The following is a 19,215-nucleotide window of genomic DNA, read 5'->3' as shown; positions in this document are numbered from 1 at the left end:
AATGCTTGTGTATCTTATTTGAAATTTCCAAGAACACTGTAAGCAAAATATATATCCTTTAGCTGAAGCTTTGTTTAAAAGGTATGGTTCGGTTTTTCCTTGGCGAGCATAGTTTTATTGCTTAAATTGGTGGTGTTGACGTAGTCAGCTGTGGGAGAAAAATAGCAACAAAACCTCTTGCAGTTACTGTACTGGAAAGAGAACACGGGTATGAGTAGTATGTTTAGGCAGCTCTCTGAAAGCTGTGCACATTCTCTTAATTTTTTCTGGAAGATTTCTTTTTATTTATTTATGCATACAAGAATTGGGGTGTAGACCAGAGGTATGAGTGGGGAGCAGAATAGGCAGATCTAGTAAAATTCACTGCTGAGGGGAGCAGTGGGCGAGAAAGGAGAGTTTGCTGTGCCATGTGGGTCAGCTCCCTGACCAGGGATTGAACTCATGCCGAAGTGGCCGCCGAGAGCTTGATTGTGCAACTTTCATCCCTGCGCCATCAGGGAGGCCCCTTTTCTTAACTTGGAGAAAACTACGTCCTTGCTGCTAATTAGAGGGTAGTTAGTCTGGTGTTAATTACTGTGTTAAATACAGTGACAATTTCCCTGGTTCCCCCCATAAAAATGTTCATTCCCACATGCAGCCTAAAAGAGTGGGGGCCAATATTAATCATAACAAAACTAATTAAGCCTGGTTCATTATTTGTCTGATGAACAAGAGGTGTTATTTTTCAGGGGGGTGAAGATGCAGAGAAGACGCCTCACCACTGGTGGATTGACACCTGTAAGAACCCTGATAGTGTTTCTCTTCATCACAGACAAGAAGCCATTTTTGAATTGTTGGGAGGTATATAGAGGGAAGACTGGGTTGTATGAGGGAAGAAGGGAGGAACAGGAAGTGGGTTAAAAGAACACTTTGCAGTGGGGCTACCTGCACATAGAGGTGCATTTCAACCTGTAACTGTTTACTATAATATAGCTGGCAAGAAAGACAGGTGCTTGAAGTTGGTGACTATTTAACTTATGTATGAGACCACAGATTTAGGAGGTGTTAATACAAATAGTGGCATTCTACTATTAGATAACACATGTGTGTATTGTAAAATTACCTGTTACGTTAATGTAATGGTTTTGGTAAAAAATTTTATTCTTTTTGAATGTTAACTTCACTCCATAACATACTAGTGGGGGGGGGGGGAGGAACTACATGTTAGTAGATAATGAGCCAAGAAAGTTTCTGTAGAAAAATTTGAAAATCAATATATACAAATACATAGGTACTGTGAATGACTTTCTACAAGCTTATTTTCTTGTTTGTTTTCTGTTAAAGGAGTAACATCACCAGCAGAAATTCCAGCAGGGACTATTCTAGGACTGACAGTTGGGGATCCACGAATAAACTTGCCTCAAAAGAGATTCAGAGTTTTACCTGATCCAGAAAAATGCCAAGGTAAAGTTCTTATCCCCTGATTTTTCTTACTGCCTCGCATAGTCAGTCTCATGGAAGGGTCTGGTCTGCACTGTCTCTGCCGTGACTTCTACTGAAGACATGGGCACCTCCAGGTGATATGATTAAAGGAGATAGCGTGAATGTGTGAAAGTGTCTTTTAGCTGTGAAAGTAGCTTGATTCTTAAGTGCTTATTTGTTTCTCTGAGTTCTTTATTTCTAGTATCTAGTAAGAACTGTTTCTCTCTAACTGGGTTTCCTGAAAATGCCTGACATTTCAGAAGTATAATCGCGAGGAAGGGATCTGCACCCGCAGCTGGTCTTGTGCTCATTGGAAGCCTCTGTCTCACTACACAGATGATCCAGGTTCGAATCCTGGCAAGGCCATCCCAGGTGCTGCAGTGTAAGATGTCCTGGTTTAGATTCAGAGGCAGTAGTCTGAGAGAGTTGTTTGGCTGGGCATGTAGGGACTGGCTAAAATTTTAGTCTGATCTGGATTTGTGTAATCTTGTATTTACTGTGTTTAAGCACAATTAATTGGAAGAATAATTAAAATTAGCTTCTGAACATTCTTTTGGAGAAAGAATGAGGTATAGTAATGACTTCAAATTTTTTTTACCTGCACATGTAGTTGGATAGTGTATAGTTGGATAGTTTATTAAGGGGTCAGTGAAAACTACATGAAAGGGATGAGTTAGCTTGAAGAAATACAGGTAAGTTAATTATGGAGCTGAACGCTTGAATTAGTGTGTTGTCGCCTCTCTTCTTTTTTAATAGCAGCGGTTTGATAGAATCATAAAAGCATCTACTGTACCATTAAATGTTGACTTTCATTATAATCTCAAAGCTATAATTAAGCCCTTCAGTTCTCTTGTTGTCTCAGATACTTTTTGGGGGGTATGAGGCAGTTAGATATCAAATCTGTTCTGAGACTTTTAATGTGAATGAGCTCAAGGAAATGTAAAGCCAATATTAAGACATATGATCTAATTTATATAGTAAAATTTTACCATCTTGTTAGTAACTATGGTATTTTATTAAAACCTATTTTAGGTACTTTCTTTGAGCTACATAAAGAATTAAACTTCTTAAGGAGTTACTGTACCAATATTATTAACAAACATAACACAGTATTTAGGAAGATAGTTCAAACAAATGTTTAAAAATCTGCTTGTATTTGCTGGCTCAATTAACGAAAATTCTTGGAATTAAGCTCAGTGTCATGATGATATAAAATAGTTTTTATTTTTAATTTTATTAAGTAGATTAAATAGTCCCCTGATTTCTTTTTCCCCCCTCCACCAAACATTCATGTCCATACCCCATTTCCATACCTCTTCTATCCACTCAGCCTTTCCCCCATTCCCTCTAATAACCATTATTTTCTTTTAGCTGATTTCAAAGTTTAATTCCTTCTATTGTTTGCATGTCGTTGATTTTTCGGTGTTTATGAGATAATGAAACTATCCAAAGTCTGTCTTTCACTTTTTGACTGATTTCACTCAATGTAATCTTAACCTTGCAGACCACCCATTTTGTCCCAAATCCCACCAGTTCATCTTCACAGCTGTGTAATAGTCCATTGATTATATATACTCCGCAATTTCTCGATCCATTTATCTATTGACAGCACCATGATCTGGCATTGTAAACAGTGTTGCTAGGTACATAGGTGTAGATATATCTTTTTGTACTAGATTTTTCATGTTGTTTTTTTTTTTTTTGATAAATGTTTGTTTCCTTGCTGTTTAAGTGTTTGGCATGCAGATATTTTTTCCCATTTTGTAGGTTGCCTTTTTGTGTTTGTGATGGTTTTTTGTTAGTACAAAAACTTTTAGGTTTAGTATCCTTCCACTTATTCTTTTAGACTTTTGTTTTCTACTTCATTTATTTCTGCTCTGATTTTTAATATTTCTTGCCTTTACTGATTGGGGATGTTTTTGCTTTTATTCTTTTTCTAGTTTCTTTAACTGCAGTTAGTTAAATTGAGATTTTCTTTATTTAATGTGGCCTGTGTAGTGTTACTTTTAAAACATCCCATGGGGTCTGGTAGCTTGTGTCTTCAGTTTTGTTAGCCTCTAGGTCTAATTTTCTCTTCTTTGATTTCCTCAATGACTCAAGAGTTGTTCAGAAGCATTTTGTATAATCTCTACATATTTTGGGTTGTTCGAGGATTCCTTTTATGATTGATTTCTAGCTCTATAGCATTGTGGGCTGAGAAGATGCTTGATACAATTTCCATTTTTATATATTTTCTGAAACTTGTTTTATATCCTAGTGTATGGTCTGCTCTTGAAAATGTTCATTGTGCACCGGAGAGGAAAATGTAATCATTGCTTTTAGGATGGAAAACTGTAAATGTCTAGTAAATACATCTGATCTAATCAGTACTTCATTTTATACCTTTATTTGTTAATCTTCTGTCGGGATGATCTATCCCTTAGTGTCAGTGGGGCCTTAAAGTCTCTGACAATGACTGTATTTTTGTTAATGCATTGTTTTGACTGTTAATAAGTAGTTGCTTTATAGAACTATACTCCTCTATATGGAGCGTAAACATTAATAAGAGTTATATCTTCTTAGTGACTTGTTCCCTTGATCACTATAGTGTCCATTTTTGTCTCTGATTACCTTTTTTAGTTGAAAATTTAATTGAATATTAGGTTAGTAGCTTGTGATTTATTCTTTGAGTTATTAATATAGATGATCTTATTTTAGTTTGCTTTTATATTTTGATTTTAAATGGGTCTCTTGTAAACAAAATATTATGATTGGAATTTTTCCACCAGTTGTCAGCCTATGTCTTTATTGGTGAATTCAGATCATTCATAATTAGAGTAATTAATGATATAAACTGTTTATTATCAGTTATTTTGTGTTTTATTTTTGATTGTTTTATTTTTCTATTGTTTCGTTCTACTCTTTCTGAACAACTTTCCATAGTATTTCTATCAGTATTTTTGTCAGTAGTTCTGTATTCTGGATTTTGGTTAATTTACCAATGAGGTTTTACTTGAATTCCTATGTTTTCTTTCCTTTTTGAGCTGTCACAGAGACTCTGACATTTAACTCTACTGGTTCTCTTATTTCTTCCTCCTCCTATGTATTTTGTTGTTGCCTCACAGTATTCTTGCTCTTGTTACTGGTGCTGTATTGCTATTGTGATTTTGTGCTTCGGTTTTTCTTTCCATTTAGAAGAACTCCTTTTAGTATTGAGAAACAAGTTTGCTAGTGGCAAACTATATTAGCTTCTGTTTGTCTTAGAAAACCTTTGTTAAACCTTCACACTTAGCTGGTAATTTCACAGGACAAAATTCTTGGCTGGCAGTTCTTGTCTTTTAGGGTTGCAAATATTTCCTACCATTCTCTTCTCACTTGGAGAGTGTTGGGTTGAAATCTGGGGTATACCTAAGTTGAGAGCCCTTATAAGTTACTTTTCCTTGCTTCCTACAAGATTTTCTCTTTATCTTTGATTTTTTTTTTGTAGTTTGACAATGAGGTGTTTGGTTTATGTATGATCTAAAACTTAATTCACTGGAACACTTCCAGTCTCCCCAACTATCAACGTCCTGCCCCAGAGTGACAAGTTTATTATAGACTATAAACTTACTTGATACATCGTTTTTACCCAAACTCCATAGTTTATATTAGGATTTACTCTTGATGTTCATTTCTATGGGTTTAGATAAATGCTTGTGTTTTCAACATGTGTTTTCTTTATAATATCATATGGAATAGTTTCACTATCATGAAAGTCTGTTATGTTCTGCCAGTTCATTCTGCTCTTCCTCCCTGAGGTTCTTTGTCACTTTACTGTCTCTGTCTTGTTTTGCTTCCAACCAGAGTACTATGTCGGGGGAGTCGAACAACATCTAGTCTTTTTAGATGGGTTTCTTATGTAGTAATATGCACATAAATTTACTCCATGTCTTATCATGGCTTGATAGCTCAGTTCTTTCAAGTACTAAAAATATTCCATTGCCTGCATATACCATCTACTTTGTTTCATCTATTTTTTGGGAATATTTGAAAATGATGTACTTTCCTGTAGTTTACACCCTAAGCATCAGCCGTCTATCTTTTGTCTACCACTAAGTCTGAGTAAAGTCCCAGTCTGCCACTAAAACCTATGCAGGGCTCCACAGAACAGGGGTTTCAGTGGATGGGTGTGCTCGTGGACAGGCATGGGAGTGTTTGTGTTGCACAGCATCATTCCTTGAGTCGCTGTTGATTATTCTATGAGGAAGCGCAGTGTGCTAGGAGCAGTTGCTGCTTTTAAGAAGCTCTCATCTCAGATCTTTTCATCAATTTAATTTTGTCTAACTTTGTTCTCCCCCAAAATCTATCACATTATGGTCCGGTTGCTTCCAACTTATTTTTTTTCCAGCCATCAGACCCATGCAGGTATGTGCTTTTGAGTGACCTATGTTGACATTTTAGGGCCTTAACCAAAAGCCAAAAAGCCAAAACTCATGACTTGCCTGACCTTTTTTTTTTTTTCATTTATTCAATCTAACAAAATAAAATTTAGAAGACTTTTATTTCCTTAGTGTTTAAATGACTGCCATAGGAAGTTTCTTTTCTTTATATATGCTTTTAGTTGAAGAAAGTCCTTTCCCATTAGAGTACCTTTTCAGCACAGTGTGGCTTATTTAAAGGATGGAACAATATATTTCATAGAAATTATGCTCATTTTAAAGGAATGAAAAAGCTACATTTTACAGAATAGATTAAATATTTAGTTCAATAAGAAGAGGTTATCAGAGACTTGAAAAAACAGGACAGAGGAAAGGACTTTCCTTGTTGACTCGCCCCACTGAGCCAGCAGTGATATTGAGAGCCCTGAAACAATAATTAGAACATGGCCTGTTATCATGAAACTGTCCACCTGTGTATTGGTTCCTTGAGTTTGATTATCTTACATGTGAAGTCAGGCAACAGTTATATAGAGGCAATTTAATGTGATATTTGCATCTTATACATTAAAAGTAAATGTCAAAGAAAAGAGTTTGAGTCTGCTGTTTCACAGGTTATCAAACCAACTATTAGAATAACTTAATTTCTGGGCCCTCCTTGGTGGCCTAGGGGTTAAGACCTGAGTTTGATCCCTGGCCGGGGAACTGACCCACATGGTGCAGCAGGCCTCTCCTGTCTTGCCCGGGGCCCCCCTCAGCAGTGTACTTCAGCAGATCTGCCTGTTCTGCTCCCCACTCTGTCTCTGGTGAATCCTCTCACAACTCCCCACCCCTCACAGCTCTGGCCTGCACCCCAGTTCTTCTAAGCAAAAATAGATAAAAATAAAATCTTCAAAAAGAAAAAAGAACAACTTAATTTCTGGTCAAGTAAATTCTTCCAGAGAAGTTAAGTAGTGCCTACAGAATATTTTCTTGTAACTAAAGGTCAGTTGACAATGCTTAGGATTTGGCATCATTGGTCTAAAGGATGTGGTTTGAAGGTTATTTCTTTTCCCTCTTAGATAATGAGAAAGTTAGACAGCTGCTGCTGGAGGGTGTGCCTGTGGAGTGTACGCATAGCTTTATTTGGAATCAAGCTATCTGTAAGAGTGTCACAGAGAATAAAATCTCGGATCAGGTAACTAATAGTGTAAGGATTATTGGTAAAGTTGTAAATGACAGGTTGAAATTCATCACTTAAGACACCATAAAGTTATTGTTTACTTTATCAGTACCATAGTCTTCCCTTCATTTTCAGTTTATTGGTACCTTACTTAACATACATACTATGATTTTCCCCTTTATTCTTACATAAGAATAATTTAGAAAACATTAACATAGGGTCTTCATTGAATGGTAATCTTATGGTTTAAATATCTCTTTTGTTGTTTTTCCCAGTAAAATGCCCTGTCTTTAATTTCACAATGATTGAGCTCCTGTTGGGATTGGATATCATGGAGTAGGTGACTAGACATGAGCAAAAAATGCACAAAGGAAAGCCCCAAAAAGGAGTACTAAACCCAAATTAGGAAAATTAGGAGAAGCAGGTATTTGAGCTGACGCTTAGGTGAGTGGTCAGAATTAACCAGACCTCTTGGGTCCAGGGTCCATAGTCCAGTGTCCAGGATCCAGGAACTAAGCCTACACTGGAGAAAGGATTACTGTAAGAACAACATGTGCAAGGAGTCAGGCCTAAACCAAGTGCTGTACTCATTAATCTCTAGGTAGATCAGTAGCTTAGAGGCAAGTGTGGGGCAAGAATTGAAGCTGCAGAAATAAATAGGAGCGTAAAAGACCTTGAGGCATGTTAAGGGTTTGAATGGAAGATGTTGGATGCCTGTCATGACATGATCAGATTCCTCTCAGGCAGCACTGTTGAGAGTGGATATGACTAGGGACAGGGGTTGAGGTATAGAAGCTGGAGAGAAGCTGGGTGGTCTTTAAAGAGACCCTGGCAATAGGTAAGACGTGATGGGCCCTGACTTGTGAGTGTGACTGGAGCAGAGGGGCTGGGTTTAGTATATATTCCAATAAGGTAAAATTGACAAGACTTGGTGGTTGGTTGGAAGATGGAGCGCGAGAAAGGATGCTTATAAATTAGCTCCTAAGGGTTGAGTTTCGGTCTTGCAGCTCAGCTAGAAGAGTACCAGATCCAGTTTTGCTTTGTCATTGCTCTTTTTCCAAGTTCAAGAAAGCCCATATCAGGTGCTCAGTAAATAGTTGACTGAATGAGTAAGTGAATAAATGGTCACTATTTGAATGAATGAGTGAGTGAATTGTGGTGTCATTCAACTAGATGGGGAATACAGAAGGAGAGATGAGTATGCAGTCTTGGGTATATTGACTTTGAGGGGCTTAGGGTTTTCCTGGAAGTAGAGTCAGGTTTCAATCCCAGAAGCCTTTGAGCAAAAAAAAAAAAAAAATAGTCCACTCAGTCAGTCCTAACTTAATGTCTGTAGGTTCTTGGCAACTGTTACTTTAAGCAAAACAACAATGCAGGTCATGGAATAAAGTCATTTAAGTTCAACGTCCTTTGGTCTGAAGGCAGCATTGGTCTAGCAGATGTGGTTTGAAGGTTATTTCTTTTCCCTCTTAGAGAATGAGAAAGTTAGACAGCTGCTGCTGGAGGGTGTGCCTATGGAGTGTACGCATAGCTTTATTTGGAACCAAGCTCCTGATGAAAGGGGAGGAAATCTTGGCCAGTTTTATATGAAATGAAGTTATTTGAGGACCTGCTGTATTTTGGAATTACCCACGTACAGAACCTCGACCAAAGGACAATCAGGACTTTGTCATGGCTGGAAAACAGCCTAGAGGAAGCTTTAGATTTCAGCACAAGAAACAAGAATGAAGAAGAAAGAGGCCTCTTGTTTCATTTCTAAATAGAGGGTTGACCTCTCACCTACATACAGCTGTCATGAAAAATCAGAAGGGATGCTACTCCATACGGTTCACTTAATAAGTTTAATCCTGCTAGAAAATGAGCAGCATGAACGTATATCATTTTAAGACCTTGAAATGAGTATATTGCAGCCCCAATATAAAGAAATCTGGCAAATAGGGAACCATCTTCATGGTAGGAGGAGTACCTTACCTTCACGTGGCTCATATTTATTGACTTAGAACACCTGTTTGTTGTTTATTTTTGTAGAGAGAATTTAACATCCTTAAATTGCTTAGAGAGAGACCCAGTAGAATATCTCAGAAGACTAGGGTTGTTTGTCTTGAATTATTTTCTTCCACTTTAGGATTTAAACCGGAAAAGAAGTGAATTGCTGGTGCCTGGGTCTCAGCTTGTTTTAGGTCCCCACGAGTCCAAGATACCTATCCTTCTGATTCAGCAGCCGGGGAAGGTGGCTGGTGACGACCGCCGAGGCTGGGGCAGCGGCTGGGATGTCCTGCTTCCCAAGGGCTGGGGCATGGCTTTCTGGATTCCATTTGTAAGTTCCTTTTTGATTCTAAGAGTTGCAACATTTAAAATACATTTCTGAGAAGTACCAATTGCTGGTAATGTTCCTGACGTTAGCCCCATTTAGAAATTAGGTGCTATTTTTCTGCCCTTACAGCTACAATCCTGGCTAAAAGAAACTTAATACAAAAAAAAAAAAATCAAGAAATCAACCCTCCGAAGCTCGGTTTTTGTTAGTAAGAGTTGTGCTACGTAGTGTGAATTTTTGAAGTTTGGAAGTGGTCAGATAAAATAGTAACAACACTTTTTAAGTTAAATTTTTGCTTGAAATTTGTTACAGTTTGAAAGCAAAAGGATTAATTTTTTTAATGGTTGTAGAGAATTCATAATTTTTTTTTAAGTGCTGACCATATATTCCTTTTTAAATACAGCTAAAAATCTATTTAAAATGCAATGTGTATTTTTCCCCCTGGTTAGTTTAAGTGTCACTTGAGCCAGCAAGCATACAAAAATAGTTAAGATTCATGTAGGTAATTGATTTTGGTGATTATCCCTAGTGCAAAAGATAATCATTTACCAGTGGGAATATTTTTTAAAATTTTGTTTAATTTTTTAATTGTGAAATGTTTCAAACATATAAAAAGGTTTAGATAGTGATATGAGTGCCGGGGTACCTTTTGCCAGCCATCCAGCTTGATGGAACATCACAGACTCTTTGGAAATACTCCGTGTCACCGTCTCTGATCCCATGCGCTCCCTCTAAAAAGAATCACTAAAAGAATCACTGTCCCTGTTCTTGGTGTTTGTCATTACCAGGCCCTCGAGTATGCCATTGTCCCAAAAGAAAGTTACTGTAACTAACTTGTTTTCCAGCTTTATATACTTCATTGTATATTTGCTTTTACAGCTTGCAACACTCAGCATTGAGGTTTTCCATGCTGGTTGATGAAACTCATTTCATTCATTTTTTATAATAAGCAGTAGTAGGATTATTCCAGGGTGTGTTTACCTACTCTCTATCTGATAGGCATTTAGGTTGTTTCCCATAAATAATCTCTCAATTTCACTTTCAGTTGGTGTATTGATAGGATCTTTTTGATATTTCTTGTAGATCTATCGAGGGGCAAGAGTTGGAGGATTAAAAGAGGCTCTAGTACATTCTCAGTATAAAAGGTCACCCAACATTCCAGGTGATTTCCCAGACTGCCCTGCTGGGATTCTTTTTGCTGAAGAACAAGCTAAGAATCTTCTTGAAAAGTACAAAAGGTAATAACCAGCTTTTCTAGTTTGATAATGTCTTAAAGGGAAGTGAAGTGCCTACTTACACTGGCCAGTGATCTCTCAGGTGGCTTCAGTAACCTGCCTTATGAAGGGCTCTCATAGTCCCTCCTAATTCCTTGAATACACCATTACCAGGACATAAAGATTTCACTCAAGTGGGGAGGTTATCTTATATCTCCTACCAAGGTGTGGGATAAATGAAGCTTGCGCAGGCTTTTGCATTGTTGGTCTTTGTCTCTCACCTGTGCCTTGAATGTAGAAGGCGCTTGAAAGTGTGGGCCCAGGCGCCTGAGGGTGGACACCTGGAGTGTGGTATGGGCCTGTGGAAGAGGCACACCTGAGCCTGGAGGCTGAGGCTATTAGGGCAGCCTCACAGAGGGAGGTGGACAGAATGGCTGCAGAGGAAGAGACTAGGAAGAGACTGGAATGACGCCAGAGAGAGCCAAAGAGAGAGTGAAGATTTGCCAGGGCCGGGAGGCCTGCCAGCCTCTCCGCCTTCCGGCCCCCAGGGTGCCTTGTGCTTGTCTGCCATCACACCAGGTTACACACTCTGCTGTGGCTATTTGCTTACATTGATAATGATGCAGCTAAACGTGGGCATCACACAATTGCTAATAGATTCCCTATCAACCCTTGTCTCCTCAAAAGGGAAACAGTTTTTTTTTAATAACTGGTTATATAAATAATACACATTGGGCCCTCCATGGTGGCGTAGCTGGATGGAGTGCAGCATTGCAAAGCTGCTCATGGTTGCTTCAGTGCGCATTAGGTCCTGAGCCCCGGAGGTGACATGGTGCGGGAGACCTCTCCTGACCCGCCCGCTGCTTCCCTCAGCAGTGTACTTTGTCAGTCAGCCTACTCTGCTCCCCACTCTGTCTCTGGTGAATTCTCTCACGGCCCTTGCACCTCTGACCTGTAACCCAGTACTGTATGCGTAAATAAATAAAATCTCAAAAAAAGAAAAAAGAAAGAATACATATTTGTGAAAGTTAATGGAACTTTGGAAACACACCAACTGGTTATTCTTATCATCCAGAGATGTAAGCTCTGTTTTTACATTTTAGTATCTATCCATCTAGATTTTTTTTTCTTACAGTTTTGCTCTGGGGATTGGTGGATCAGGTGACTTTCTTTTTATCCTGAGAAGTACATTTGAATGCTGGGAACCTCTGTTTTCTACTAACCTGGAGAATCCATGAGAGATTTCGCCTGTATACAGTGAGACCATTCAGGACTGATGCATTTTCTTCCCAAGGGCTGACTGCAGTCAGGATGGGCTTTGCCAGGTGAAGGGCGCCGAGGGTCCCTGAAGGGGGAGTACCTCTCACATGAACCCGGGTGTCTCAGCTTGTGAGGAGGGAGATGTGACAGTAGGGGTGAGCAGCAAGGAAACGGTAAATGAATACCCAGTTCCTGTGGTTGAGAAGCTGTTACAGGAGGAGGGACATGGGGGGAAAGGTAGCGGACCTCAGTGAGTGTAGGATACTTGAAACTGAAATTTTTTTAAAAAACATTTATTTGTGCATACAAAACTGGGGTACAGGCCAGAGGTGCAGGGGCAATGAGAGGATTCACCAGAGACAGTGGGGAGCAGAACAGGCCGACTGACGAAGCACACTGCTGAGGGGGCAGCAGGTGGGTCAGGAGAGGTCTGCCATGCCGTGTGGTCACCTCCGGGGTAGGGAGCAAACTCATCTGAAGTGGCTTTAGCTTCTTAGTGCTGTGCTTTAACCTGCTGCACCACCAGGGAGGGCCAAAACTGAGATTTTAAAGCAGAGCAGGTGTTGGCAATGACTGAAAACTAAGCTGTGGCCAGGAGAGTGGGTGGTTGGGGTAGGGCGGAGTGAAGAGCGCAGCTTCTGGTAGCCCAGGGCGCTCGTGGTACCTGCAGGTGCCAGAGCCACTGAGTGAGACCAGGGTTATGAAGGAGCAGAAAGGAGTGTGAGTGGGGCATCTGGGAAATTGAGCAGCTCTGGTTGAGGAAGAAGGAGAGCAGGTGGTTTATCTTCAGGGGTCTTGAAGGAGGTGGAGGGAAACTGGATCGGAGCGGGCGTGCCGCCACTTGGCCGTGGGGTGGAAAAAGCCATCACTTGGGGAGAGCTGTCAGGGAAGCACACAGGTGGGCTAACCTCCCTAAGAAAGATTTCTGGCTAAAAAAAGAGGTAACGCCCTTTCAAGACTTGAGGTATCCTCGGCAATTTGCTGTTTTGTTAATTTAGGATTTCACCTGTGGTTAGGAAATATCTGTTTTCCACCCAGCATCTTATTTTCTTTTTAAAGATTTATTTCTTTATGCATACAGACTGGGGTATAGGCCAGAGGTGTGGGGGTGGTGGTGAGAGGATTCACCAGAGACAGAGTGGGGAGCAGAGCAGGTAAATTGATGAAATACACTGCTGAGGGGAGCAGCGGGCGGGTCAGGAGAGGTCTGTTGCACCGTGTGGGTCACCTCCTGGGCCAGGGATCGAATTCCTGCTGCAGTGGCTGCGATAGCTTCATGGTGCTGTGCTTTAACCTGTTGCGCTACCAGGGAGGGCCTCACCTAGCATCTTATGAGAGCACTGGTCCTTTATACTGACAAAGCTGGTAGGTAAAAGATGCGGTCTCATTCTTTTAATTGTTTTGTTTGCTTACTTGTGAGGTTGGATATTTTTGTTTATCACCATCGTATGTCTTTTTCGTAAACTACCCATTTATTTCCCTCTAGAAATCTCTGGATGAAGCAAGTGCCGCCCAGAGTGCTTTTTACTAGCCACCCCTCTCAAGAGACAAGTACACATTTGGTTCAATCTTCAGAATAAATTAAACCCCCCCTAAAGCTTACACATTGCTTTCTATTTTAGATCTTAGGGCGTTGCACACAGTAAGAAGTAATTGGGGGGAAGGAATGTCTGGGCCTGTTCCAAAGCAGTCTGAGGACACAGTGTGGGTCCCCTGAGGGCTCTCCAGCCTGGAATACCTATGGGTTTTCCAGCCAACAGATTAGCTTTTAGGGTCAGCAAGCACTAGAGCAGGCCCCGTGCGCTAGCTGTGGTGTGGCTCAAAGGTTCTCTCCCTTGTTTACACATTACTGGAAAGGTCAGTTGCTATCACCCTGAGGAGAGCATTTTGGAATTAAAACTGTCAAAGTTGCAAATCCTAGTATTTTCCCTGAGCAATTCCATCTCCAAACTTACCCTGTGGCTATAGTTGTGCTTATGTAACATGTTCAAGGTTATTCATTGCAGCAATGTTTACAGAAGCAAAAACTTGAAAATAACCCCAATGTCCTGCAAGAGAGGAAATGATGAAATAAATTAGAATATAATCATATAAATGGGTAGTTTAGAAAAAAGACTGGTAGGCTTTTACAAAAGAATGAGGATCCTCTTGGTATGTTAATGTAAAATCATCTCCAAAATGTTTTGTTAAATGAGAAAAAGGTAAGCAGAAGTTACGCTACGGTATGCTATTTGTTTTAAAATGGGCTTAAGAAAAGAAAGAAGCTGTACATGTCTGTCAGTGTGCGCAGGCAGGATCTCTGGACCAGTCGATGAGAATCTGATTATGACATTGGATGTCTGGAGGGCAGCTGTCAAGTTAAGTAGTCAGGTTAACTAGCAGCCAAGTTAAGGGGGGAGCCACTGTCACCCTTTTGATACCTTTTGAACTTACAACCTAGCAGAAGGCAGGGCCTCCTTACAGGAGTGGCACTCCTGGGTGCCCATTTGGGGCTGCTCTCTGGATATATTATTTTCTATTAAAATAAAAATCAAAGAAAACAAGAGCTCAGCCAGTAAAGTTGTTATTAACATGTTATTGTATTTCTTACAAAACATTTTTTGTCAGATTGATTTTTAAAAACAGATGTAGTGCAATGCCATAAGTATTTTTTTTTTAAGATTTATTTATGCATGCAGATCTGGGGGTACAGGCCAGAGGTGCAGGAGCAGTGAGAGGATTCACCAGAGTCAGAGTGGGGAGCAGAACAAGCAGATCCAGGGTTCCCTGGGGACCACCCTGTCCTGACCACCCTCCCACAATATGATGAGGAGGAGGGGCGAGGAGAGCTAACTGATTTTACAACCGTACTTTGCAGTGCCGGTGCCTGAAAGCAAATAGTGCCATTTATGGCTATTATTTTTCTGTGAGGTAGGAATTATTAACTTACTTTTAGAGATAAACAGGCCAGGCTGGGTGAGATTATCTCTTTTTTCCAAGGCCACAAAGGTGGGGGTCGCAGAGCCACAGTTGTGAGCCAGCATCTCCGCGCCTCCTACAAGGCACCTGCACTCTCACTGGGTACTTGGAGGGCTCAGCTCCACTCAGTCTCTTAGAGGCAGCTCTGATCTTGTTAGAATAAGACAGAACTTCTCAGAGCTAGGGTCTTGATCCCGGTGACCTTGTTTTTTTTTTTAGATTTATTTATTCATATAGAACTGGGGTACAGGCCAGAGATGAGGAGGGTGAGAGGATTCACCAGAGACAGAACGGGGAGCAGAACAGGCAGATCAACGAAGTACATTGCTGAGGGGAGCAGTGGGTCAGGCACCATGTGGGTCACCTGCATGGCAGGTGGGGATCGAACTCTTGCGGAAGTGGCTTTAGCTTCTTAGTGCTGTGCTTTAGCCCGCTGCGCCACCAGGGAGGGCCCCATAAGTATTTTAATTGTCCCTTTTAAATTGTTTAAACTCGGTTCTCCTCTTGGGTTTTCATCAGGCGCCCTCCTGCAAAACGGCCCAACTATGTTAAGCTTGGCACTCTGGCCCCCTTCCAGAGCCCCTGGGAGCAGTTGACTCAGGACTGGGAATTCAGAGCTCAGGCCCAAGAGGAGCCTTCCGTATCTGCCTCCCCCTGTAGTGCGGAGAGCGACTGGAGAGAAGACACAGTGCCTTGCACCGCCACACGTGAGGAGTCTGGCCAGCTGCTCAGTGAGGGGGACAGCCCCGCCAGCCACTCCTGTGAACGGGAAGGAGTGGTGGACACAGAGTGCCCAGACAAGGCGTGGGTGGCAGGCCCAGTCGCCTCGGTTGGTCTCTGTGTTCTCAGGTAAGCGCGAGCAACTTCTGGGCCTGTTTTGGATGATCTGTTTTAATACTGAACAGACTACAGGGTGTAAGTGTTGTCAGTGTTCCTTTATGCAAAGCCCTAGTGAATACGTGGACTTTCAGGAAAGGAAAGCCAGCCCTTCAGTTTCATATTTCATGGAAATAGCGGAACAACTGTTGATTTTGGTCCTGCTGCTAACACAGTGCTTTACAATATTGTCATCAGTAACCTAAGCTAAAGCTTTTTTTTTTTCCTGTGACCTGTTAAGTTTAGTCTTTCTCACAAAGCAGCCTCCTCAAGACTGCACTTAGGCAATGAGGAGCCTTGCGAACTCTGAGCGAGTATTCTCTGCTTTCAGTCACAGCATTAGGTTTCTCCTAGTTCCTCCTTTGGAATGATCTGAACTTGTGGCAGTATAAGTGTCCATTCCACTCATGCTATCACATCGTGGGGACTAGCACATAAAAGGTGCCCCACTCAATACTGCCACACGCTATTAAGTTTTTCTCATCTTATGCTTTGCTAACATCACTCTTAATTCTGTGTTCTAATCTTTACAGATTTATTTTATTTATTTATGCATACAAGGGCTGTGGTGTAGGCCAGAAGTGTGGGGGATGAGAGAGGATTCACCAGAGACAGTGGGGAACAGAACAGGTGGATCCACTGAAATACACTGCTGAGGGGAGCCACAGACAGACAGGAGAGACCTGCTGCGCCATGTGGGTCACCTCCCTGGCTGGGGATCGAACTTGTGTTGCACTGGCTGGTGATAGCTCCATAGTGCCCAGGCTCAACCCCCTACACCACCAGGAAGGCTCTGTGCTCTGATTTTAAAAAGGGCTTATCCCTCCCTTATACTTCTTTGTCTGCATAGTAAACCTGTAACCTTACTTTTCATAAGGAACCCCCTAGAGTTCCTTAACTCATGAAGATCTCAACTCGTCTTTATCCTGTTTTCTTACTCTGATTGACAGCTTTAGAGAACAGCCCATGGTCTTTCATTTTTCTTTGCCTTAAACTTGTTAAACTGTAGTCCTTCAGCTGTACATAATAGTCACACAAAAAGAAAAATATCATTATAAAAATGTTTAAAAATTAGGGTTTGGATACTTTCCCACATATTATTAAAAAAATTGAACTCTAGCAATGCCCAGACTCTTAGTTGCCTACTTAATATTTGAACAAAGTAGCCTCATACATGTGTCTCTAACTTCATGTAGGAGCAGAAAATCCCTGAAGCAACTGTCAGCTTGGTGTGAGCCCAGCTCTGGGGACAGTCGGGCAGCCAGGAGAGCTGCCAGCAGAGGACAGCAGGAGTTGACCAGAGAGGCCTGTCTGGCTATGTTGGGCCGCTTCCCCAGGGCTCTGGTGTGGGTCAGCCTATCCTTGCTCAGGAAGGGCAGCCCAGAGCCGCATACCATGATCTGTGTCCCAGACACGGAAGACTTCCTCCGGCTCAGTCACGATCGGCTCTACCGTGGCCCCCAGGAAACCAAACATGGCGACCCGTTCAAGAGCGTCATCCGGAAACAGAAGGAGATGAAGAAAACAGAGAAGCAGCAGAACTCAGGGTGTGCTGCGTCTGAGGGCCTGGCAGCGGGGGCCCCCGCAGCCAAGCAGCATGCTCTGACCCTGGGCTTGTGGTCAGGCCCTCTCCCAGCTGTCACTTCTCACTGCTCCAGAGTTCTCCTCGGCTTTGTTACACAGGGAGATTTCTCCATGGCTGTGGGCTGTGGAGAAGCTCTGGGGTTTGTTAGTTTGACAGGCCTGCTGGATATGCTGTCCAGCCAGCCCGCAGCAGAGAGGGGCTTAGTGTTGCTGAGGCCTCCTGCATCTCTGCAGTATCGATTTGCAAGGATCGCTATTGAGCTGTGAGTGCCGTCACACCCACGCGGGTGTGGTAACTGCCAAGCCCCGAAATGGAGGGATTTGTTTTCCACATCTTCTGCTTCAGAAAATCATGTGAAATGTCTTGGGAACAAGAATTTTAAGTCATGTATTATGCGAGTGGATGAAATGTTACATCACTGCAGTAACCTCATTGATTTCTACCTTACCGCCCTTGCTGTAGTACTTTATTTGACATATATGGCCGAAAGCTTTTATGATTTTTCTGGGTCTGTAATTTCTTGCTGAAGTTAATTAGAAATGCTGGTGTTTTCTTGAACCTTTTTTTTTTTTTTTTTAATTACGAACAAAGGGCTGTCAAGTCTGTTTGAAAAATCTTGTAGGTATGTGATAAGCAATAGTGGTTATTCAATGATTTGATGATTACAGAAGAGGAAGAGAAATAGGCTCCTGCCTGTTACATAAAATGCCCTCCCTCCTCCCTCTCCTTCCCCCCACGTTCAGTGCTGTGTCAGCCTGCCTATACTTAACACCAGAAAAAGGAAAATCATAGAACTCAGCTTTTGCCTCTCCTCAGGCAGGCTCTGTCATGGCAAGTATTGGGATGGAATTAGAATGGGGCCTCATTTTTTATGACACCCACATCCTCTTTGTTGTTGACCCACACATGATTTTAGAAATTAATTTCTCTGTACCATGAAGGAACATTTCTCAAAATATGTTCTAGGCAAAAAAAAAAAAAAAAAGATTCCAAGGTCAGATTGATTTGGGAAACTCTAGCTTAAACAAAGTTGTGTTTCTTTCTGAAGAACTTCCAGAACCTTCCATGTGATAATGTTCATTGTGAGTCTCCAGGAAGTAGAAAATAGGCTATAGTATTTTTAAAATCTCTTTGATTCCCAAGCCCCTTTGCAAGGAGCACTTTGTGGGAATAGTGTTCTTGGGAACACACTTTGGTAAATGTAGCGGTACAGTGCAATACTTAACCTCTACAAGGTGCTAACTGAAATACAGGCTGCTGTACACACTGATGCAATCACACTGTCCAGCTGAGATTTCTGGGCAGGGTGTTACAGAAAGGGCTCTTGTCTGGCAGGAACTGAGGTGTCATCATTGGCTTTTCTCTTGCAGAGAAACTAGCTTCTCTCTTTTGGTTGCCATGTATATTTAACTTACAACCTCAGTCCGTTATTGTCCTACCATATATTTCTAGCACAGCTTGAGCAGTTTTTTTTTTTTTTTAAACGTGTAGTTACATATTATTTCATGTAAATGCATTGGGCTTTTGCAGTAACATTTGTTAAATGTCTTTGGGAGAGACACATCGATATACAGTAGCCTATGAAATGGCTGGTGTTTTTCCTCTCACTGTCTCTGCATGGATTTATGTTCAACCCAAATGAGACTGGAAAAAAAAACAACCTGTAACAGTGGTGTCTGTAAACAGAATAAATTAAAATGTCACCTGATGTTCAGCTGTGAATACTTATTGGACCATCTTCATCCGTTTTCTAGGCTCCACATCACTTCATCGTGGCTCAGCTTGCTTGATGACAGAAGTGTGAGCACACTGAGTTCCCTCCCCTCACTTTGTGCAGCTCCCTCCCTGGGCTTGGCCACGAGACAGGGGACACGGCCCTGTTACTCTGCTTTGTGGGTGTAGATGAAGGAGCCACATACTGGAAGGACAGACGAGCATTTTCCAAAATATATTTTTGGGGGCACTAGGGCCTGGAGATATTTCCTGGAAAA

The 19,215-nt window shown here is 41.5% G+C and overlaps 1 protein-coding gene across 1 annotated transcript in view; it reads left to right on the top strand.

The window, feature by feature from the left end:
• Window positions 1-18,910, top strand: part of POP1 (processing of precursor 1, ribonuclease P/MRP subunit (S. cerevisiae)) — a 31,923-nt gene extending 13,013 nt beyond the window's left edge. Inside the window, exons 10-16 of the mRNA XM_004679702.2 lie at window positions 729-840; window positions 1,324-1,443; window positions 6,917-7,032; window positions 9,143-9,334; window positions 10,415-10,569; window positions 15,283-15,612; window positions 16,836-18,910. Coding sequence (XP_004679759.1) covers window positions 729-840; window positions 1,324-1,443; window positions 6,917-7,032; window positions 9,143-9,334; window positions 10,415-10,569; window positions 15,283-15,612; window positions 16,836-17,490 — 1,680 coding nt within the window. The 3' untranslated portion in view covers window positions 17,491-18,910. The remainder of the gene's footprint in view (window positions 1-728; window positions 841-1,323; window positions 1,444-6,916; window positions 7,033-9,142; window positions 9,335-10,414; window positions 10,570-15,282; window positions 15,613-16,835) is intronic.
• Window positions 18,911-19,215: the final 305 nt, after the last annotated feature.

Source organism: Condylura cristata, unplaced genomic scaffold (assembly GCF_000260355.1).
Source record: "Condylura cristata isolate star-nosed mole 26May11 unplaced genomic scaffold, ConCri1.0 scaffold00009, whole genome shotgun sequence".
Taxonomy (NCBI): Eukaryota; Metazoa; Chordata; class Mammalia; order Eulipotyphla; family Talpidae; genus Condylura; species Condylura cristata.
This window is presented reverse-complemented; position numbering and strand designations above follow the sequence as displayed.